The sequence below is a fragment of the Camellia sinensis genome, chromosome 3 (assembly GCF_055761805.1).
Source record: "Camellia sinensis isolate YWXY chromosome 3, ASM5576180v1, whole genome shotgun sequence".
Taxonomy (NCBI): domain Eukaryota; kingdom Viridiplantae; phylum Streptophyta; class Magnoliopsida; order Ericales; family Theaceae; genus Camellia; species Camellia sinensis.
The window spans coordinates 41,467,473-41,492,514 of record NC_138963.1 but is presented as its reverse complement, the minus strand read 5'-3'; the positions used below and the strand labels follow the sequence as shown (position 1 = coordinate 41,492,514).

Sequence of the window (25,042 nt, the reverse complement as noted above, 5' to 3'; positions counted from 1 at the left end):
ATATCACAAATCCAAACTCGTGGATCCCATAGCCCACAAAAGGAAAATTTTGAATTAACAACAAAAAAAATCCTATATTTATTTTCTCAAGTCATGAACAACTATGTAGAAATTAAGTAGTAATCATGTTCATGGGTTTTGTTAGGGCTTTTGGGAGAGAGGCTTTTTAAGGTGTGAAAGTGTGCATTCAATTAAATGAGTAGAATGTTTTCATAAGGATAATTTTAGTATTATTTGGAGGAAATTTTTTTTTTAAAAGTTTCAAAATTTATAAGTAAAAATTCAAAGAAATAGGAGATCTAAAATAATTGACGGGGGTTTTGAACTCTAATTGGCATTTGTATCACTTGAGGATCATGAAAATAAAGGAAATAGCTTTTAACCTTGTACCAAGGAAATTCTTTTTTCTTCAAACATGAAAATAGTGGAGTGTAGCTTTTAACGATTATTCAGCCTACTTTACAGCACTAGATAATTTTATTTTATAATAATTAGTTTTACCCTAATTCTCGTCACATATTTAACGGCAGTCCACAATCTATGAAGGTAATGGAAATCCTATAACCGAACAGTCTTCCTCTCAATGTGGTTTGAGGAACACAATTTCACAGTTTGAGTACTACAGGGCTTCTTGCTTGGTGATACTCTAAACTTCCTGTCACGACATGCCTGAAGCACCATTAGGGCCGAGCTAAGTGTCGTGTTTGGTATAATTTATAGAGGTTGCTTATAGTTTTTAAACTTTGGAAGTTTGTGCTAGTGGTTGGTGCGACTTTTGTTTGTAACATATTAAAAAAAAAAAAAAAAAAAACTTAAATAAGTCCAAAAAAAGTTGATTGTATAAAATAAAAACTGATGAATGAGTGCTTTTAACTCTTACGTTCTGATTATCAACTTTCAGATTGAGAAATGTTACGCTAAACATGCCCTTTAACTTGTAAATCATCTTCTCTAGAATGCAGGAAAGCCCTTGAGAAATAGCAAATGGCACGAGTAAAATGCAAATAATGTCACCATTCACATTAAGTGGGATATGCCTAAACACGTGCTTCATACACCCTCTCTGTGTATAGCACTCACTTTATTCTGTTCAAATTACATGTGAAAAACCTATATATGCAATAACATTATAAGCATCAACAAAATATCAATCTTCCTTAATCTTGCTAGCAAAGCCACCCTGAATGGTTATATGTCACCTATGTGGGCTTCTGTATAATAACCCGAGGCTCTTGACTTGAAATTGCAGGAACAGAAAAGGACTACACAAAAGATGGAAGCCAAGCCACCAAATAACCTGTTTATTTCTTGATGCACTTTTGATGGAAAAAGTGCAGTTCTTGCACATTACATATCTGACAAGAATTTAGGAGTGAGGGTCAGCCATCAAGCCATCCCGAGCCAGGCACTCCAGTTGATGCACTGCAAAACTGCAGCCATTGGTGCCTACCTGGAGTTCCATACACATGGAATGAACTTCTGTATGCTCACCTACTGTCAAAGGGATTCACAACCAGATTAATGTTCCATTTGTTTTGGCTGAAAAACATTTTTCAATGAAAAAGATTCTACAGATAACTTTTTTCAGAAAATATTTTCCGGAGAAAATACTTGCCTATGTTTGTGTCCTTGAAACTAACGTTCTAATGGTTGTATTAGTGGTGGCGGTGGTGGAGGTGGAGATGGAGGTTGTGATGGCAGTGGTGGTGGAGGTGGCGTTGTGGTGGCGGTGCTGTAGTGGGATAGAGGAGATGGTCGTGACAATGGCATTGGGTGGTGGTGGCGGGATGGAAGTGGTGATGGTGGCTATGGTAGTGTCATAGTATTAGTAAAACTTTAGTTCGGAAAATATTTTCTATCTCTTAAAAGTAAAAAACACTTTCCACTCAAATAAGCTTGTTTTCTGTTGACCATTAAAACATTTTTCATTGACTTTCATTTTCCATTACATCAAATGCTGGAAAATATTTTCCGTCCAAACAAACAGAATGTAAAATGAAAACCAGTGGTTACCTTGCATTAAAGAACTTATTTGAAGATTTGGAGGGTTGAACGTAGTTGAGACACTTCTATTCAGGGTAATTCCTCGGCACTTTCATCGGGGTTCATCTCTGTCATTTCCAATTCTTTCATTTTCTCAAGCTGCCTTAGCAGATATAATCTTTCCTGTCCATATGTCGAGGGTATCTGCAAGAAAACGAAGTACCGGATAAGTCAGGGTTGAGCTCCATTTAAGCAGTTAAACTAGAAAAGTCGGTCCTTGAATACACACCAGTGATGGTACATATCTCTGAATCGCGGCCAACATGGCTGCATGACCCACTGCAGTAACCTGTTGCACATTCATAGTGGTTCATACATAAGATTACATGGTAATGTCATTTTCAAAAAGCAGGAATGAGACAGAGTAAAAGCAACAGATTTTGTTTGAGAAAATTCTGATCAACATCCACATGAGTCACATTATTTTGGTCAAACATTCATATCCTACCCCAGCCAAACATAGCCGAGGTTCTGCAATATGTGCCCCAACAGATTACATTGGCCAAATTTTGATATCATTTATGTTGTATTTGGAAGAAAGAGGTCTACGAACATGACCTAAAATGTTTAAGCCCAAGTTACTTAGTAGCAAGTTAGTGCTGCCTTCTATCCCCAGATCACCCATGCAAATTTTCGATATGGAACAGGATTGTTGCAACAATAGTGCAATAGGCTCCCCGAGTTCATATTAGTTTTTAATGATCCTCTACGTATATGTAAACAAACACGTTGATACAAATAAATATAGATAACTTAAGAAGTGCTCATATAATATTGAAGTTTCATGATTAGAACTCACAGGAAGGAGCATGAGAAAGCCAATAGGAACTACAGATGCTAAATCAGTTAAAGTTCTTTGGAGAACTTTCTTTTCTTTCTGTGTCAATTCATCTCCTATTAGGAACCTTCTAAGCAGCCCCATAGCTGCAGCAACATCGATAGCGAGAAGCTGAGTCCCTTGCCAAACATCCTGCTTATAAATAACAAGATGACCATCAATTTAAAGCATCAGTTTCAAAACAGAAAACACTTTCAACAGGAAGACAGATTTATTATTTTCATGAGTTGTTGAATCACTTCCCAACATTGAATCCATACACCACAGAGCATTCAAGAATAAATAATTCACATTCACTATCAGTGAAAAATAAGAAAAAAAATTACTTTTTTTTTACCACAATGCATAAAACTAATTCACATTCACCACACTGCATTTGCATTCATGTGCAGTTTGTGCATGTGCTTAAATCCAGTGGGGAGTCTGGATAATTTTTTTTCCTTTTTTTCCAAGACTAGTTATGATAACCACCACTAACAAATAATGGGCAGTCAACTTTATCTCAATTGCCCCGTGGCATGTGGGCCACCTTAGTCTCCTAATAGAGATGTGGCTAACAAAAAGGCATAGTGTCATCCATTAAATCATAGGTAAACATGAAAATTTTTTGTAACTTGTACATATATTATATATCATATGTTTAACGGAGTCCAACAACATTTTATGAATTCACTGCCACATAACTGCATCATTTGTTATAATTCCTGAAACAAAAATCGTATACCCTTCCCATACTTTGATATCATCACTGTAACAATCAATCACCATACTTCTACTCTTCAAACACCTCATCTAGATCCAGTATTTATAAGAAGTTAATTGACCCACGAAAAGCTTTGATTTTGGGTTCATATATTGGGTAGACTGACCCAACCTGTCACAAGTGGACTGCTCAAACCAGCAGGTAAGGTGTTGGACTAGAAAAAAATCCCCAAAATATGGAATTGAGAAATGGGCAATTAAGTTACGTGGACTCGGGTACAGGTGTCAGGCATGTATCTACAGGTTGGACACATCAAACTTTAAATTTAAGTATACATGGACTTGGCAAAAAAATATTATATTTTCTATAATTTTAATTTATTACGTTGGATAAAATGATGTTATATATAACATATAGTATCAAAAAGGCATTTTAATCATTTTATAGCAATTATACATGTAACGATAGTGTAACATATATTCCTTACCCTTGTCCAAGTGTCGGCTGTCCGACATAGGTATTTGATTTATTTTGAAACGTCCATGTAAGAAAGCCAGGCAACATATGTATGCATTATGACTTTACTTCATTTGATAGATAAAACTATATTAATCAACAGATCAAATAGTTTCAATCAACAGACCAGACGGTCTCAACAAGGGACATCATCTCACTCAAACACATCAGGTGGAGCGCTCCAGCTCATCAATGTGATACATATACATGAAACATCAAAAAAGGCTACCATATAACTAATAAATCTACCTCTAACTAATAGAGTGGTAAGATATTGATACCGTGCCGGTGTCTTTAAGCTTATCCAATGACTTCCCAATTATGTTTTCTTTCTTCTGAACAGGGACTAATTGACTACCTTCAGCTTCGTCAGTATAGGTGGCAGTATCAGCTGTCATTTTAATTTCCTCCTGAAAGAAATGCATTAAAAAATCGATGTAACTAGATAATAAGCCAAGTGCAATCTCAATAAGAAAGAAAGCAACTTTACAATGATGAAATCTACATGCATCAATTTAGAGAGATTTACCAAGCGGTGCAGAATCTTAGGGCTGGGCTTGTTTCTTTAGGAAATAAATCATCTCAAGACCAAACTTAAAGCTCGTTTAATATATGAGCAAACATGAGCAGGTCTGGCATCGACTCCTCAAGGACCGTAAATAGGAACAGTTAACGTGGTAATTTTATTCTTGTCCAAGGCATATATGCTAATTTGGTCGGTGTCATCCTATGTAAAATAATTCACGGAAAGTAAAATGAGCCCAGTATACTTTCACATCTTGACCTTTCTTACTTTGCCACATTTAATTAGAAAGGATTCATGGAAATCTAATGACTGTGATCAACCCATCTTATAGATTGGTATCTTTTCTGTGCCTTCAGCCCATCACCTTTAATTTACTCCAACTTCTTAATTTAACGAACCCTCACTCCCCTCCCTCTCACTTGCCAAGGTGATGTTGCAATCAACGCCCGATCATGCATATCTGTTGACAAGCACTTGGGTTTCCAACACTCAACTTTTTAAACTAATCATGCATGTATGACAAGCTCTTGGGTTTCCATGGTGAAACCATAAATAAGAGTACGAGGGAGAAAGTAAAAAAAAAGGAACAAAATGGGAAATAGGAACCTAATGTAGTAAATATACTATGACAGAATGTTAAATACAAGCATGATAAGATGATTAAGAGATACCTCTTCATTTTCAGATCGGTCAGCACTTCTTTGGACTCTTTTCTCAAGTTCTATTAGCTCATTCCTTAAAAGTTCAAAACGTTGAATTTCATTTGATTGTGAGTCTGCTATGCATGTGCCAAATGAAATCCTCTCAAAAGATTCATCATCCTGCACACAAAGAAGCAATTCCAAATAATTTTCAACTCAAATCTAAAATTATTGATATTTGAACTCCCCAAGTTGGTGTCTTAAGTGAAAGTCTGAAATAACAGGCATTATAAGAAATAGGAGTGCCTTAAACCAGAACATGATACGCAGAGGGCCGATGAAACCTCAGACTTAGGCTCAATGTCAAGTTGCATTTTTTTTTTTTTTAAAGAGCAAAATACATTTTATAATAGCTTATTGTGTAACTGGGGAGATGGTGCGAGAAGAATCTCCATTTACGTCTTTTCTGTGACATTTAAACACTAACCCTCCGCCTCAAGTTTGATGGAATAACAACCATATCAACAGAGTAACTCTGAATGCCACATGAAACTCGTGCAGAAAGGCAGTGTGATCATTACCATGACTAGTGCCATTTCACATTACATGGAAGAGAATAATGATATCTTTTTGCATATGACCTCCAAAGGCAAAACTCAAATCTTTAAGAACGACAATAAGCCATCAAGTTGATGGCCTCTCTACAGCAAGTGAGGGTAAAAAACAATGGACAGGAAGGTATTACACTTGCAAGTAGGCTCTCAGATGCAGCAGCATTGGTTTCTACTAGGATAGCATAGTTCTCATTTGGTCCCATTATTGCATCAAAAATTAAGTTGATGAATAAGCTAACTTTTTATAATTGGCGGGAGGGGAATAGAGGAAGGAAAAACTGCGAGGTGAGGCTCGAACTCAGGCATCACACCCAATGAGAGAGCGCCTAGTCCACCAGGCCAATACCTTGGTCTCGAATATGTCAACTTATTCTTGAAGAATATTCAAAGAAACTTCCATCTGTCTTCAATATTCTTTAGAAATGATTGCTTTCTCACAAGGGTGTGATCCAACACACTTTATTGATCTTCTCTAGTTTCCTTCAATCTTTATTTTGTCAGTATTCACTTGAACCACTTCTAATTGTATCTTGCATCCATGACCAACGCGTTGGATCTAAATTTAGATCAAATACTAACTTCATATGTATGCACATGATGTACATATATAGATAGATAGATAGATACAAGATACGATATATCATGGAAATGTATATGTCTTTATGTATAAAATATGTAACTTCATGTATGTTTCTAAATTTTAAACATACTGGTCACATATGATGTTCATACATAGATAGATACCTATGTGTTCATTCTGATATTCATAACAATGCATGCTGTTAGCTAATCAACTAAACCTAAGGGGTTGGCCTGGTGGTCAAGGCTTGGGGCCTTGGGGTTGTACTCCCTCCAAGGTCTCAGGTTCTTCGAAACCTCATAGGTGCAATCTCTTGGGGCCATGTCCATACAAGACAAAGCCCTGGCTTTAATTACGACCCCCACAAGTGGACGGTAGGTTGGTCCTCCAGATTAGTCAGTCCAAGGGGCCAAATACCGAGTTATCTCAACACACACAAAAAAAAAAGAGAAGCTAATCAACTAGGTTGACGTAACTTCAGACGACTTGGCTCTAACTAAACTAGTAGAGATAGAGAATAGGTACAGGGTTAGGATATTTAGCATTTAATTCCATATCAAACCCTTATTTAGATTTGAGCCAGCTCTACTGAAATAGAATCAACATGCAAGTAATCCATTATTTTTATAATACTTCACTTGTACTTTAAAATAATGCCTTGGATTTGAATGCCTTGAAATATCAATGAAGAAATATATAATTCAATATATAAAATAGATAAATGTACAACAATCAATAAGCCATAGAGTCAATTTAAGCATACATTTCCATCTGCAACTGATAATGACCCAGGGTCAGACCTACTGGTTGGACGTGGCACAAGAAAGTTCCATAACCGACTAGGGTTGCTGACAACTCTGAAGAAAGATATCAATATATAAGATAAAACAAAAGAATGAAAGTAGCAGGTTCACCATAAGTATGTTATGATTAAAGTGGCAGGCAAGTATTTCATTTACCTCTTGCTCACAACGTTAGCACTGTTTCTATTTTTTACTTTGGAGTGTTGTTGCTGCTCATTCATGGAAGAAGGGGGACCATTATCATCATCACCCTAGTTGTTTAATCCAAAAGTCTTGAGTTAGCAAAAGTGAAAATAGACAATAATATCCAGAAGCACAGATGCCGGATATCACACACATAACAAAAATTTAAATCTGAGGGCAAAACATAGCGTTGATGAAACCCTCTGCTGGAAACAATAAAGTAATTTAAGAAAGCACTGTAAATGGGTTTTCAATGCAAGCATAACACTCTGCTCAGTGCACTGGAGAAAATCACATTTCCAGGTCATATTGCTGATGCACTACTATATATTCTGCCATCTGCAACTAACATAGCTATAATGTTTAGAAGTGACACCTCAAACGTTCCCAAACTCCCATACAGCCATAGCAAAAATCTTTAAGTACTTTATAAACGGGCAGCACAGATAGGCAATTGCAAGGCAGCTCATATGGAGATTCCATAAGGCAATTGTGAACCTTCAAATATTCCATAAAGGTTTCTTTATAATGAAGAAATGATGGAACGGAGAAAACTAGCTTTCAAAATGCTCCACAAAGAGATTTTGTGGACAGAGTCCTCCTTTGTTGAAATTACTTTTCATTATAAAAAAATTACTCCATCTATTGAAATTTTATGAGGAAGTTAAAGATAGAGATCTAATTTGATTGTTAGCATAGGTAGTCAGCCTGTCATAGTTTTTGTGAAGTTGTACAAGTGTCCAATAACTGTCCTAAGAGAGTGGGACAAGAATGACGAATGATGCATGAAGAACACTAAATTGATTCTGCCCTGGCATGTGAAATATTACATAGTGCAATGTCTGACATGAAATAATGGTGGTGAAGTAAAAGTTGATCAGATCTGCAGAGACTTCTTATTGTGCATGAATCAATTTGAATAGCCCCATGATCCAAAAAGGAAACTAGGCCAAATTTGGAAAAACAATAGATGATGTTTACTTTTGTACTAAAGAATGTGTCATTATTTGGTCAGTTACGTGGACAAGACAACATGAAGGGAGTAATTCTATTTTTTATGCATTCACAACAAAAACATACGCTTAATTATCTGCCATATTTGGTATATAATTTTTTGTATAGGTAATGTGCAGTAACTATGTTTTGATTCATGTAATGGGGGCATATTTGGCATTCATAATTACAAAATTTTATTTTTGATATTTAATTTGTTTGTAATAGCAAGAAAAAAAAATATATCTCTGCTACTCGAGCAATCTCTTGGATCAAAACTACATAAAAAATAGAAGTTAACTATTTTCAACATGTGCACAACAGAACAGATGCAGATCGTCTTGTTTTGACATATTAAGAGCATTTGGATCAGTGTTGCAAAACAGTAAATATGTGCACAGCCTAGTGTTGGCAAATTAGCTTCGAAAGGCCCATGTTCAATTGGAACAGCTCAATGATCAAGACCCACTGTTTCTCCATGATCTAAGGCACTTTTAGAGCAAATTCCATTGTTATGGCCCTCAATTTTGAGATGCCATTTTAGGAAAGTTTTATTTTTACAGTTTCTTTTGTCCAGAAAATTCTGTTTTGGTTCTCCTTTGTTTTGGCATGTTTCTTTAAATTTCTAGTATCCAAATTTGAACTCAACTCAAATTTGTTATTTTTTGTAATTTTTTATTAGGGTGGTGATAATGCCATGAAACAATTTGATGGATCCACGGAAATTTATTTCACAAGACATTTTAGCCCTCACAACTAACATGACTCCTTTTCTCTCTCATCTCACCCGTTCTTTTCTGTATCTGTCATTTGCTTTCACTCTTTTCTGCTGTCTTCTTTTTCTTTCCTGCTGTATACTGTAAGTAATCGCAACTGCAGGGTAGCCAATTCCCATTTAAATTATCAATTTGATTTTTGCAAGAGGTTTAGTGCAGAGACATTTGGTCTATGGCACAGAGACAAGAGAGGGCTTGGTTGAAGAAAAACTATTTAGAGAGATAGAAAATCCAACAATCACAACACCTCTCCATCCTCGGTGGCTGTTCATCCTACCTCTGCATAAAGTTGGGCAAACTTCATCACATTCAGCAGTGCCAACAACATTCTCCTGGAGACTATCATCGACCTCGTTGGAATGGATTCCGCATCATTGTCTTTTTATTTTTCCAATATAATCAAATCTTACTCAACTTCCTTCTAATTCAAGTGGATCCGCTCTATGAAATATAACGAGAATGCAAATAATTATGGAGAGACTGAGACATGGTCGTCAATTTATGGTTGGGACAAGTAAGATACAGAGAGGGAGAGAGAAGGAAAAAAAGGATGAGAGTGAGGCAAGCTGATAAGAGATGGGAAAGGGAAGAGGATGAGAGATAAAGGGAGAGGGCAACTTCTTGAGAAGAGAGGAAAAGAAGAAGATAAACGTGATCAATTATGATGACAAATATGTCGAATGTCATACATTTGTGTGGATCCATCAAACCAGTACGTAGAATTATCACTAGCCCTTCTTTATTTTAGCTTAATGAACAAGGAATTGCCTTTTGTGGTGTTACCTATTTGATTTTGGATTTCTCTTATTATTATAAATTTGGGTGCAAGCCTCTAGGCTATATAGTTTTTGGTGATTAACTCATAGAGAGAAGTGTTCCCTTATTTGAGTGTGCTCATGTTTGTTCTTGTTGCAACTATTGGTTCTACAAGCTTCCCTCTGTAGAGAACTTTGCAAAAAAAATTGACAGCTTATACATATGCTAGGTCAGGAGAAAACTAAGGGTGTAGAATACAGTCCCTGTCAGTCAAATAGTTCTAGGATGCATGTTATCCTTCAATGAAATTCAGAAACATACCTGCTGAAGGGAAGCTGCCTTTGCTCTAAAAGATGCCTCAAGAAATTCAGCTTCTTTCTTGAGTCTCCTTATCCTCTCAAGATCAGAACAAGCAGCTTTTAATTGCTCTTTTCCAGAACTAGAGCTTGATACATGAAGCTCCTGAAGTAACTCCTCTAGCTTTAGCAAGGCATCTTCAACACTCTCCAATGCCTAAAGCCAAATGCCAAAGTCATTCAAAATTACATCATAAGAAAGGTTTATGGAATGCTAAAGATACAAAGGCAAGAACAAAGACTGGAACAATAACGGAATTGAAAAACCCATCTATAAGGGCTAAACATCACTCCAATCATGAATAATGATAAAAACAAAAATGAAAACTGACAGGTGTACATAATGCAAAACTTTACTACACAAATGTTGAAACGAGTTGTTGACATAACATATAAGCTGGTCGTGTGAACAATTAACAATAAATATAACAATGAATGTTGTACTCGCAGGACATTTACAAATACTTAATATCCAAATCTTGTTCGGCCCTGCAATTCACCCATGCAGTATTGCTGCATCAAACTTTCTAATCATATTACCTTTCTATTTTATTTATTTTTTTTGTAATTAAACTTGGTAATTATCTTACATGCTGTACACTATACAATTTACCAATTTCATTTTTTCATGAGTATTTTTTATTAGCGTCTATCCTTCTCGTGATCATTGTTGTTAAATTGCAAATCAAATCATGAATCATTTTTTTCTAAAATAGTGAACCGTATTGTATCAAATTGTGATTTAGTGAACCGTATTGTATCAAATTGTGATTTATAAGATTCACCTTATTTAACATAATATATAATTTTATATACGTATATATAAATATACACATAGTTTTAAAATCACAAGCAAGTGGAACGAAGAGAAGTTCCCTACCGTCCCCACTTCTACTTCCCCTCTACATACGTCCCTAAAGCCTGATCCGCCGCCCAACGAAATGAATGAAATATCAATATAACTAAATTATATATATGAATATATACATATAAAGTCATGTATATTAATTGATCTTATTTTTATTTTGCAAAAATGTTGACATTTAATGCTTTATAGAAACATAACTGAATCGTAGTAATCGCAATTAAATTTTAAGATTCACTCAATTTAAGATTCAATGGCATGAATCGAATCGTTTTTGATTGAAACACATAACAAATCATATGAATCGAATTGTGGATCATAAGATTCTAACTGTGAATGTATATTACATATTTAGTATTAGCTTTTTCTCACTGTAATTAGGCTTGGAGTTTCCTACTACAGAGTTTACTATTTTGATTCTTTCCTATCATGTTTAGTTTGTATCTCCATTAAGAGATTCAACCTTGTAATTGATCTATACAATAATATATCTCTTCTCCAAGATTTCTTACACGAACAACCATGCTTGTGATTATATTGTAATTTTCTATCAGTGTATAATATTGAATTGCATTGCCATACTGATTTGTATTGAAGGTCATCAACGAATACTGTGACAAAACTGATTATTTAAATTATGAAACCTTATAACATTTTTGTTATTGTAAGTAAAGTCAGGAGAGAAAGTAATAAGAGTTACAAGTTTTTGTCAGCTTGACAAAACCTTGAAGAGAGTGAGAAAACCAGGTACTAAAGACATATTATCGAAGTTATTGAAATGTTTCCATGGTGCCCAACCAAAACCTGACCAACAAGGCATACCACAGCCCACAATTCTCATTACATCCAACCCAACCCAAAACTAGACAGCAACCAACCCAATACCTGGGGCCCAACTAATATAGCCCAGACCCAAAAAAAATAAAATAAAATAATATAAAGAAAAAGAAGCCCATAAACAGAATACACCACGAAAATGATACATCGGAGGGTTTTATCATGGCATGTCACAGATATGATGCTTCTTTCCAGGTGTCGGGTGTTAGGGAAACATCCTCTCTAAGATTGGTCAACAAATAGCTGTCTTCCCTTGAAAGCAAGCCAAGCAACCTTGATGAACCCATAATCCTAGCCTCTAATCTACAATCCTTCATGATCCTCCAATCTACTCCACAATATCTCTCCCTGGGTCTTCTTTCCTTCAACCTTTTACACACTTAGGCTCAAGAGACAAACCCCACATGCTGATTATTTTTTAATTCATCTTCCACCTATTATGATGGCTGAGATCCTAACCTCACTAGTAACAAGATGAAGATAGGGGTTACTCTCTATCAAAAAGAGGAACTGAAGGAGCTAACAATGCAATAAAAAATCTATGGACTGCATGAATATCTACCCAAAGTTTCCAAAAACAAGTGAAATGGTGCATCAGGAATAGAATGGAAATATCTACATGGTTGCCACTTGCAAATTCAAACATCTTAAGGATTCAAAAATGTGATAGCTACTTCCGATGTGCAACTTCAAAAATATAACATACTCTTGCAAGATTTAACAGTGTCATTTTAATGGTGAAGGTCTTCTTTCTCCTCTGGAAATCTAAGTAAGATGGTTTCCAATGTTGATGTTTACGGTTGAACTGGATATGGAAAGGAATTACCTAAGGTGCCAAAACTAAGAAAATTACAACATTTCTGACTAATGTGTTACACAAGGAAAAAAATCAATTTAAGGGTGACCTTATCAAAAGAAGAATCTGGCTCTTTCTCAATCAGTGAATATGTTCCAGATCCAGTCCTCTCAATAGATTGCCTACCACTGCCTTCAGTCATTTCATTCCTGCATCACATTTTCTCAAATAAGCTTTTATTGCAACTGTTATTTTTCTTGTAAGACAAAAACTAGAAAATTACAATAAAAAATTAAAATTCTTAAGATTTACTGCAGATCAAAACAGGCATATCCCCATCGTACACCTGTATAAGTATTCAGCAAAAATGCAGTTGGAATCCACCAGATCACTATAAATCCAAATTAGCAGATCCCAATTGATTCAATACAGAAAGAAAGAATCAGAACAAAAACAAAGCTACACAAATGCATATAATTCCAACTGCAAAAATGCAGTTGGAATCCACCAAATCACTATAAATCCAAATTAGCAGATCCCAATTGATTCACTACAGAAAGAAAGAATCAGAACAAAAACAAAGCTACACAAATGCATATAATTCAAACAAGGCAGGTAAAAGGTTTGGCAGAAATAGGAGCCGAAGCTTATATGGGTATCATTAGTGTCGTGATGCTCATGGTGCTTCATCCAATAAACATTAACAACCTCGTTAAATAATAGTGCTCGAAGGCATGAAACTCTAGAAGACACTTCAAAAATTATAGTAATTTCACTGTTATGGTGTTTACATAAAAAAGAATATACAAGTACTTTTTAAGACATCGAGAGATCATCAGAATCAAAGGACACTCTCATGATCATTAAAATTAACTTCTGTCACTCCTTTTATGTTGTATACGGTATCTCAAATATCTTTAAGGCCAGGAGTCTCTCCTTCACCCTTACCCCCAGAGTATGACTCTCATTTTCATAGCCATGCATTTGCCAAGTCATATTTTCCTACCAAATAAAAGCTAATCGACCAATATGATCAATACACTTGGGGTATGTTTGATCCCATGAATTTGTATATGCTAGCAATTGATATTTGGAATCAATTTATAACTCTTTATCTATGGAGGAGACAACAAACGAAGATTCTTACATACCCACACCAACACCCCTCACCTACCCACACACATTAGCTTTAAACACGATATGTTAGATTCTGTAAGTTCAACAATTCTAAAAACTTTACAAGTTTGTAATAATGGGAAAACAAATGAATTGTCATACAGGCATCTCTATATTAATTGTATTGTCATTAATGTTGCCTTAAAACATAAGTTTCAAGTGTAAATTGGAAGTTGCACCACAATGATGCAATATTAACATATGGGCATGTAGATATCTATATAGTTCCCTATGCATTTTAGATTTCCATTACTTTACTATTGATTTAGATTAAGTACATTACAAACTTCAATGGTAACATATTGTGGTGTGTGTGCATGTGAGACACAAAGAAAGAGAGATCAGGTCAAGGCCTCATTCAACTTACTTTCGTATCCCAAGTTCATCCATGCACTCCATCAATTTGTTGTGCCTAAAACAGTAAACATATAGACAACACTGTTTAGATGATTATAAGAAATGCAGTGCAGCCCATTAACTTTAATCAATCAGGTATTATAAGTTTATATACCCTCTAGAAAGAAACCTTGTCGCCTTAACATTAGAAGGGTTCTCCAGCCATTTACTATACTTAATAAAGCTCTGAATCCAATGAGAGCAAACATCTAATGCTTGGGGGATGGCTTCAGGATTTGGATGACCTTCTTGTTTACTTTTATGGCCATGCAAGCGTTTCGAAGTGCTAGTAATGCCCGGATAAAAAGGAAGCCACTCCAGCTCTTCACAGACTACCTATCATATGAATGTACTAATCAGATTTAAACCACAATATCTTGTTATATGATTTTCAGAGACACTAACCTCCACATACAGTTGATAAGAACTTATTGAGGAAAGCTGAGGATAGTATAACACACTGCCCCCAATAAGGTATCTGCTTTAAAGAGAGAAGAAAATTTTGCATCATTGAATTGTAGTGAAGAATACTAATCAAGCTAATCGAAAATTAAATATCAAAACTTATACCTTAAGAAGCCCTCAATAGGTTCATCTATAACATCAAAACCATTTGCAGATAGAAAGGATTGTGTGCTTCTCCCTAAGGCAATGAAGAATCCAAATATAGCCAAATCTCTCTCCAACACCTGAAATATACCAGCATTGACTTTTAGAAAACATCTCGGACATGATCAAAACATTGCAAGAACTTGCATGAGAAATTTTTTTAACAAAATATACAATTAAGCAAAATATTTTAATCTCTTGTACAGCTAATATGATCACATGTTCCATAGTGCTCCTATAAAATTCTCATTTCTAGAAACTAAACCTACCCCAGCATTAAGATGATAATTGCACAATAGCTAAATAGATAAAAGGAATAAATATGCACCATTTCCAAATCTACCGCTAGAAATAAGACATATCTTCATTCTTCATTTATTCTTATTTCCATATTATGCCAACACTATGTTATAAAACATACAGACTTCTCAAAATCATTTTTTTTATAATGATCATATTAGGAACTTTACTAGTGTGGTTTCAGCAGCAATTTCTCCATCTAAATTAATTTTTTATTTACAAATGGAGCTTCAGAATAAATTGCCAAGAGCTCTTTTTAGTTTTCGCAGTGTTCTGTCATAGTCAAATTCTATAATCTCAGGGCTATTCAGTCTGGCAAAAATTAGATAAAATTTTTGTGAAAATGATAACTGCATGAATACAACCCCTGAATATATCTCCACCAACCAACCACAAGAAGATGCCCAGCTGAAAAACAGCATACAAAGAAGACTAGGGTAAAGTATAAATTTCACACAGGGCTTACTTAGGACCTTGTGTAATCAAGTTTAGCATTTTAGTCTTATTCTGCATTATATACTTACATCTGCTAGACAGACTTGATTTTCATTATATTAAGTTTTAGAAATCAAGGAAATTTTATTAATATCAAAATTTGCTAAACATATGACAGAGAGAGTATGTGCTTCTTGGTTTAATAGGTATATATGCCAACTATTTTGGGTCAAGAATAGTTTTATTAGTCAAAAATTCGAAGTATTCTATTAATTTGTTTCAATCCTATAGTAGATTTAGAACTTTGGAAACTAATAAGTATCTATGTAATCTTTCCATCCAAAAAACAAGTTTGAGATTGTGATTGTGTGATTTGGCTTATCCCTCTTCTTGTAATATGTAACATGGTATATCTTTACCTGAGATAAATTTTTCTCATGCTAAATTATTTTTCTTTCATAGTTAAAACGGGCACAAGCCTGATGCCTCATGTTCAAGGCACCTCACACATTTCGAGGTCTTACACCTTAGAACAGTTGCTCTAGTCTCTAAGACTACAAAGCATAGCTACATGGTCCCTTAATAAACTCTCAATCGATGAAACACCTCTTCAGAGGTAAAATTCCTACACGTTATATTTAATTGCACATGCTGAAAAAAAAAATAAAAAAATAAAAAATAAAAACCTCAGTGCTGACCTCAATGCTTTCACATGTTGTGAGTCTCGACCACATTCTCTCCCTATCTATAGCTCGCTGCAGCTGCTTCTGTACTAGACTCACCCAGAATACAACCTCTTCCATTTCCCGATCATTTTTCACTCTACATGCTGCAGCTCGAGGACCAAAATGGACAAGAAATTCTCTACGTAGACCAATATCCTTTATAGAACGATAAGCCTGGCGTATAGGAATGAAATTAACCAGCATTTCCATCAATCTACCAGTTAAGTCAGGTATCATGGAGAAGAACTGTGAGCAGGAAATTTTTGTTGGGCCAAGCTTTGCAATTGCTGCAATGCAACTCAAGGCAAGCACGAGGAGTGATATGTCATTTGCATTGCCTGATGGCCCTGAACAGAAGGGCATTCCTTGGCCAGACCTGGTAAAGAAATGAATCGCGTCATTAATTAAAGTAATTTCAGATTCATCAAGCATTCTATAGGCCTTAATGTTCAAAAACATGAGGTGACTACGTACACAGCAGTGGCAGCAGTAAAGCGTGGGTTGCTTTCAAAATAATCAATGAAAGTGGTCACCACTGCAGGGACTTGATCAGACCAAAACCATTCATAAGCTTCAGGTTGCTTGGTTGATAATTTCTCTCTTATTACGCTCTCCAGAGGACCAGATTGCCGTAGCAAACTACAGTAATGCAACAGCAGTTAACCAACACCAAAAAGCCCATATCAAGGGGTAGTAATAATTAAAGTGAAGTATGAAAACAAGTCAACCAGAGAAATAAGTGAGAACGGTTTACAGCAAATAATTCACAAGTCTTCATGGCCAAAACCCCAAAATTAAGATGACAAAAAAATTCACAATACCAAATTTATAGAAAATATAGATATTTAAATAAACAAAAATGAATATGGCCTGCTAACTATTAGAAACAAAGCTCATAAAAATCAAATCTTGCACATGGAAACTAAAACTAGCTGCAGCAAACCATAGATCCAAACATACAATAGAAGATAATTTGAGCTCCTTGGCTTCAACAGTAGACTACAATAATGAGATCTAATAAGTTTTGCGCAAATCAGAAAACCAGCTACATTGATCCATGCCGTTACAATTAAAATAAAAGAGATTTTGTACCTCCTTTGAACAAAAATATTAATATCTCTGTCTCTTCCATCTCCTCGAGATGAAATCTCACTTGCTGCTTGCAGTAGGGCATACACAGAAGCCTGAAGAAAATCTTTCAACAACGTAAACAAAGTTTGGCATATAAATAAATAAAAAAGAAAAATAAAGAGAAATGTTGAAGAACTGATTAGTCATAAACCCTACCCAAAACAAAAAATGGTATAAATGAGTGAAGATTCACAATCCAAGGCACTCTTCACCAAATCATAAATAAAAGTTATAGATGAGATTTAACTAGCTTATGGATGTGTATCAAGAAGAAATTTCAGCACTGAAAACAGAAAAATACGTTACTAAACTATTCTATACAAGAAAAAAGGCACTAAGGCTGCGTTGGAAGAGACTATGCAAGATTAGATATATCTCAACTCATTGTCATTCTCTCTATATGTTATATGGACTCTTCTAAATTGAAAAGCCCAACGCACACTTCTCCTTAAAACCCAGGTATTAAGGAGAGAAAAACTGGAGCCTTATAACCAGTACAGATAGGGCAACTTCAGATGATGTGGGACACATGCCAACACACCCTCCTAGACCATAACATACAGTAGCTGAACAAACAGCACACCAGTCACAGGCCCAACCAAGCTCTAATACCAAATTGAAAAGCCCAACCCACACTTCTCCTTAAAACTCAAGTATTAACGAGAAGAAAACTAGAGCCTTATAATCAGCACAGATAGGGCAGCTCTAAGCGATGTGGGACACATTCTAACATATAATTGAAAAGGCTAGCCCACATTTCTCCTCAATTAAGGAGAGGAAAATTGGAGTCTTATAACCAAAACAAATAGGGCAACTCCAGGTGATGTGGGACACATTCCAACACACCTTCCTAGATCACAACATAAAATAGCCTGACAAACGGCACACCAGTCACAGGCCCAACTAAGCTCTAATACCAAATTGAAAAACTCAACCCACGCTTTTCCTTAAAGTCTAGGTATTAAGGAAAGGAAAACTGGAGCCTTATAACCAGCACAAATGGGGTAACTTTAGGCGATGAGGGACACATTCCATCATTCTATTTATGTGAAGTAACCATTTCAGACACTCAATAGAGTCACCAGACATGAGTATGGAACATGTGTCCAAAGTTCCTATAATTGAGTAAAAGTACCCATGTTAAATGATGAGTTCCTAAAAGTGCATATTTATGTTGATTTGTATAGATGATGTTGCACTCCTTTAATATTAATTCCTTTCATCAATGTTTAATTGTGTGCTAAAGCTTGAATTTTAATTGTACAGATGAACTGGGTGATTAAGGTGGAGTAATATCTATGAAGCCCGGACACGCCTCCCAAAGCTGCGTATCAGAGTCCGACACGTGTCGGACACCGACATGCGTTCGACACGTAGTAGACACGTATCCGACACGCCGTCTGACGTGTCCCCTTTTTTCCTTTTTTCTTTTTTCTTTTTTCTTTTTTCTTTTTTCATCTCAGACACGTCCGGACACTTCATCGACACATTCGAGACACGCCTAAAGCTTTTCGAAACCCTAGCCTCAGAGAGAGAAAGGAGAAAGAGTAGTCCCTGAATCGAAGCTCCATAGCCTCTGTTCAGAGACATACTTGAGACGAGATCCATCTGCAACACAGGGATGAGAGAGAGAAGAAAACAAAGCTTCTACTATGATGAAAGCAGAAACATCTTGTTGTAACACACAGAGAGAGAGAGAGCGAGAGAGAGAGAGAGGTAGAGAAGAGAAGACCAAGCTTCCTTTCACATCTGGATCTGGACTACTTTCTTTTCTTCTTGTTGTAACCATTGTAACCAATGTTTGTTTACTCCAAGAAAAGAGTTAATGCTATCATTCAAAAGGTCACCTACCAACCATTTCACCTACTAGTCAAATGGTCAAAACAGCTAAGCATCCACCGACCAATTAAATGGTCAAAATAACTATTTCAAAATATGTATATTTATATTTTTTTAATATTGATGATTGTGTGCCATGCCATGCGAGTAAACGTGATTTTATAATGTTTAAATTTTAAGTAAATGTTAAATTATATATTTTTTTTCATAATTTTAAAAAAATATTTATATATATGAGGTATATTATATAAATAAATAAATATATATATATATATATATATATTTTTAACGTGTCCTTAGCGTGTCATGTCCCTCATTTTTTGAAAATTAATGTGTTGGTGTGTCCGTGTCGTGTCACGTATCCGTGTCCGTGTCCGCATCCGTGCTACATAAAGTAATATCCATTGGCATAGGATGGACAATAAAAACACTTACAAATATGAGATAACCTATCTTACATTTACTCTTCTAAATGTATGAAGTACCCATTTCAGACACTCAACATTTGGGTAAGGGTTTGGGATATGCATCCGACATGCGTAGTTAGACATTTACCTAGCAAGTATATTTAGTGATGCAAGTTTAACATAAAACTAAGCATAAAACTCCCATATTATGCATGAAATTCTCCATGACACCTTGTAAGCATCATTTTACGCTAGAAATTTTTACTTTCATTTTTTAAAAAAAATACAGTGAGAAATATGAATATTTTCCACATCCCCGTATCTTGAACATAGCAATTAAATGAATCAGACAATTAGATGCATACCCACACCCACACACGACACTCGTACCCAAATCCATGTAACATAAGAGATAACTCATAACAATGTTTTAGAGATGCATTTTATGCATTTCTAAAATATAGACAATTAAGATATATACAACATCCATAATAATGCTCAATAGCTCCAAAAACAATTTTAATGACAAACCTGATAAGATAGTGCCTTCACCCATGTATTTTTGTCTACACCAAACCATGCGGTTGAGAACCAGGATAGTTTCCATGATGAGCTTTGTTCTTTAATTGCTAATTCAAACACTCTGGCTGCATCATGTAGTGATTGGACAAGATCATCGCTATAATCTTTAATTTGCAGTGATTGATCAAGTTTGACCCTTATTTCATCAACATCATTGCTACTATTTGCATGGGGACTCCCGTTGACAGTAACACCGTCATCAGCAGAAGCAAAGCGAAAGAGCTGCCCCGTCCTTGATTTACAAAAGGTCAAACTATTTTTCCTAAAATCAACCAATCTGCAGCTTAGGTTCAAATTACAATCAGCTAATAAAGCAAGCTTTATATGGCGTTTTTTCCTTGAATAACCCCAGTTGAATAGAAGGTCATCCAAGATAACCACCTTTTTGTTGGAAAAACAGGATCTAATTGGTTTTTGTGAGACCAATGCATTCGAAGACCTGAAAATACAAAGTTCAAGAATAAGCTCCAACTAAGCAGATATATGAATATTTTATCACACCAGGTCAATTTCAGGGTTGTAGACAATTGGTAATCTACAGGCATGATTTGCTACTTATTGGGTAGTCTGGTTTCACCATTTTAGCCGGTCAGTACAGTAATATTGACTTGGGATCATTAAAACAGATATTTGTCGGTAGTTACAAATCTTGTTTATTTACATTCATATATCTGATAATAATGCAGTATTCTTCTTCATAGATAAAACTTCCACCATTTGTTATGTACTTTTTTTTATCTTTTTCTTAAATTAAAATGACATAATACAACTTGTAAGCATTGTTTTGAAAACCGGACCGGTGAGCGAACCGGAAAAGGGACCGGGTGGATGGGTCACTGGTTCAACCGTCGGGTCGAAGCGGTCGAACCGTGACGTCATAATTAATATTATATAATTAAAATTATAATTATAAATTATAAATAAATAAAAATATATATAATTACTGAAATAATAAAAAAAAGTGTTGCATAATATTTACTAATAATATTTAATAAAGTCATAATTGTTAAAAAAAAGTCACTAGTTTTAAAGAAATTAAAAAAATTTAACATTCCCTCCAAACAAATTGATTGAATGCTAGATTTAATTTTGGAGGGAAATAAAATTTTCAACTTTCCCTCCAATCAAATATGATTCAAACAATTTGATTGAATCCCACATTCAATTTTTAGGTTCTCTTTGAACAATTGTTTTCCTATAAATAGGAATAGACTTTCATTATTTCTTCAAGCTTCCAATGAGACTCCTCCTCATGAGAGGAGACTCTTGAAGTAAGAATTTTTAGTCAAAATTTTGATATAATATATATATATATATATATATAAATATATAAGAAAGAAAGAAAGAAAAGAAAGAAAGAAAAAAAAAAGAAAACCGAAAAAAAAAAAAAAAAAAAATCAACCGGGTTGGTCCACCGAACCGGCGCCGGTTCACCGGTTTTCCCGGTTGGACCACCGGTTATTCCGGTTTTCACTAATAACACCGGTTTTTGGCCAACCCCGGGTCTTGAGGGTTTTCCGGACCGGAGAGGTTCCCGGTTCGACCGGCCGGGCCGGTCCGGGTCTGAAAACCATGCTTGTAAGAGTGTCTAGTACAAAAATAACCAATGTCTATGCATGATTTGTTGTTGTTTTGGTGATCAAAAGATTTTTAATAGGACAATCAGACCCAACAAATTTTTACTTTTTCTCTTTTTTCTTCAAACGAATGTCATAATACATCTCTTAAAGTATATTTAAAGTAAAAATAACTTGCACCCATGAATTATTTATTACTATTTTAGTGAAATAAATATGGTTCAATATTACATGGGTCAAGCCAATCAGCTCCGATGGTTCCACAACTATTTTTTTTTTTTTTTTTAACAATAAGCATAAAAAAATTTAAATTAAAGTGTTTTAAGTTTTGAAATAAAAGATTCCATTTAATTCTTTCTTCTTATTATACTCTATAGCCTATATAGGATTCTTAGGTCCATTTTTTAAGTGTCAAGAGAGATTACATTATAATTTTTGAATAATTTTATGCTTTGTGGGATTTGGGTACGCATCATGAATACAGATGTAATATGCTGTAATTTATGTAGAAATGTACTTAAAATTAAATAAGATTTAGGAAGAATATAGATTTAATCTCTTATCCATGTCAGTATATATCTATCAAAAGAAGGGAAATTATTATAAAACAGCTGGAATACTAATCATGCCTTATTAACCAAAATGAGGGCACTTAAGAAGTAAAATATTATTAAAACAAATATCTCAAAAATGAATAAGTCAGTATGAATGCATTGCAAGTGAAGAAAATGACAATAAGAGGCATGAAAAAACACAGGATTGGTATGTCAGGTAGAGCACCAAGTATGGGCATTGCACAAATCAATAACCCACACAGTAGTGGGCATAGAGGTGGCAAGCCGAGGCCACCCCCCAAACTTTTGAAAGATCTCAGTTTTACCATGCAATTTTGAATATTTATAAAAGAGTATTACATTTTGGCCTCTTCAAAATTTATATAATTATACTGCAGTCCATCCAAAATCTAAATAATTTAACTTTTGCTCCCCAAAATTTTGAAACTTTTCATCATTTTCATGCAATTTCCAGGATTTAGTATTTTGGCCACCCGAAACCTTTGAAAAATCTCACTATTTCATGAAATCGTGAGTATTTATAAAATAAATTAGTCTTCCAGAGAACAAAATCTATATAATTTTACTTCAATTCTTCTAAAATCTACATTATTTTACATTAGCCCACAACTACACTTGTCAGTTTAAATTCAAACAGTTCCTAACATCAATCATCAAACACACCATAAATCAAAAATCAGAAAAACAAACAATCCTATTAATACCACCACAAACAAGATTATACCAAAAATATCAAAATTTAACACGACTAATTCCACAAAAGCTACTAAGAACCCTAGCTTACTCAGCAACCAAAAAAAAAATTGAAATTGAAATGTGAGAGAGAGAGAGAGAGAGAGAGAGAGAGAGAATTGGCTATGACCTTGAGGAAGCGAGGCTGTGATGATTCAACTTGAGAGACATTGAGAAGAGAGAAAATGAGTGAAAAAATTTGAGGCGTTTGGCAAGAAAACCATGCGAATTGGGGGAAATGATGATACGGGAAAATTGTCAAGACACGGGCGAGGAGGTAAGAGAAAGCAGAGGCAGCCGTGGCAATGAGGGTTTATCCGTAGACGTGGAGGAACGATCCCAACATATAACTGCCGTCTTCCCAATTAGCTTCTTTTTTTCCAAAAAATTTGAAAAAATAATAATCCATTTTTCCAGCAATCTCTGCACAGAAAATGTTTGAGGGCCCGAATCTGCTTGGTTCGAATGTTCCGAATGCTCAAAATGATGTCGTTTTGGGCATTTTGTTTTTTTTTTTTCTTTTTTTCCGCCATTTTCGATCTCTGCAATGCAGAGGAAGAGGGAGAGAAAGAGAGAGAGAGGTCGCGTCGCCTGCGTCGATTGCCGCCGATCGCGTCGGCCACCGCCGATCGCATCTGCCTCGCCTCAGCCCCTCCTCCTCCATTTTTTAGGTCCCTTCCAGTCCTTCCTCCCCCTCCCCCTCCCCCTCCTTCCCTTCTTCTTTTTCCTCCTTCTTCTCAAATTCGAGCCAAATTTGGCTCGAAACCCTTTCGGGCTCTGTAGCAGAGCTCATCTCTGCACATTATTCTACGTTTGTTCGGGCAAAATATATTTTTTATATTTTTGTGATATCTATCTATCCATCTATCTATTTATCCATCTATATCTATATTATATATTAAGTAAAAAGAGGTTTTTAACCCCAAATCTTTTGGGAGTTCTAATCTCTCAATCTAAATTTCTTGATTTTTTAATTTAAAAAATAAATAAAATCTTAGCATTTATTAATTTCTCCCAACTCCCAAGCCTTATCCTTATAATAATAGTTTAATGTATTAAGAATAAGCATAAAAAAAATTCTTTAAAATCTAACACATGAATTTTTTGAAAAGTCCCAACACATATGATTATTATCTCTCATAATAACACTTTAATATATTAAAACATATATGATTATTATCAAAATATTAAACTTTAATATAATATAATAATAATAATAAAACATTTAATTCATTGAAAAGTCCAACACATATAATTATTATCAAAATAATAAACTTTAATATAATATATAAAAAAAAAGACATTTAAAAAATTAAAAAAAAAACATTTAAAAATCGCAATTCACATATATAGATAACTGTAAACACAATCCGTGCATAGCACGGGTGATATGCTAGTATAATATAATAAAAAAAACATTTAATTCATTGAAAAGTCCAACACATATGATTATTATCAAAATATTAAACTTTAATATAATATAAAAAAGAAAAAAAAGAAGACATTTAAAAAAAATTAAAAAAGACACATTTAAAAATCGCAATTCACATATATAGATAATTATCTATACTTCTATCTATACTATATATTAAGCAAAAGGGGGTTTTTAACCCCAAGCCTTGTGGAAGTTTCAATCTCCCAATCTAAATTTCTTGATTTTTTGATTTTAAAAAAAAAAATCTAGCATTTATTAACTTCTCCCAACCCCCAAGTCTTACCCTTATAATAATAA

General features: G+C 34.8%; 1 protein-coding gene across 6 annotated transcripts; it reads right to left on the bottom strand.

The window, feature by feature from the left end:
* Positions 1–999: 999 nt before the first annotated feature.
* On the bottom strand, positions 1,000–23,786 carry LOC114297607 (uncharacterized). Of its 6 annotated transcripts, none has more exons than XM_082919592.1 (19): positions 23,441–23,786; positions 20,376–20,865; positions 17,560–17,651; positions 16,942–17,106; positions 16,441–16,843; positions 14,969–15,087; positions 14,804–14,876; positions 14,514–14,734; positions 14,370–14,414; positions 12,936–13,035; positions 10,294–10,485; positions 7,421–7,515; positions 7,225–7,318; positions 5,298–5,447; positions 4,382–4,510; positions 2,843–3,013; positions 2,273–2,332; positions 2,014–2,187; positions 1,000–1,494 (listed from the first exon to the last, which is right to left on the bottom strand). In XM_082919592.1, exons 1-18 carry the CDS (start codon positions 23,479–23,481, stop codon positions 2,074–2,076), a joined length of 2,754 nt encoding a protein of 917 aa, XP_082775718.1. In that variant the 5' UTR covers positions 23,482–23,786; the 3' UTR covers positions 1,000–1,494; positions 2,014–2,073. The 6 variants fall into 6 exon arrangements, with proteins under 6 accessions (XP_082775718.1, XP_082775722.1, XP_082775723.1 ...); XM_082919596.1 differs by having other exon boundaries at positions 4,350–4,510; positions 23,441–23,683; XM_082919597.1 differs by having other exon boundaries at positions 1,000–1,491; positions 4,350–4,510; positions 23,441–23,683.
* Positions 23,787–25,042: the final 1,256 nt, after the last annotated feature.

Coding starts and splice junctions, on each gene's coding strand:
- LOC114297607 (XM_082919592.1), bottom strand. CDS start 23,481: ATGTCTCTCAAGTTGAATCATCACAGCCTCGCTTCCTCAAG. Junction 17,652..20,375: donor TGAAGGCACTATCTTATCAG/GTTTGTCATTAA, acceptor GATTTTCTTCAG/GCTTCTGTGTATGCCCTACT. Junction 13,036..14,369: donor GATGAACTTGGGATACGAAA/GTAAGTTGAATG, acceptor AATGTGATGCAG/GAATGAAATGACTGAAGGCA.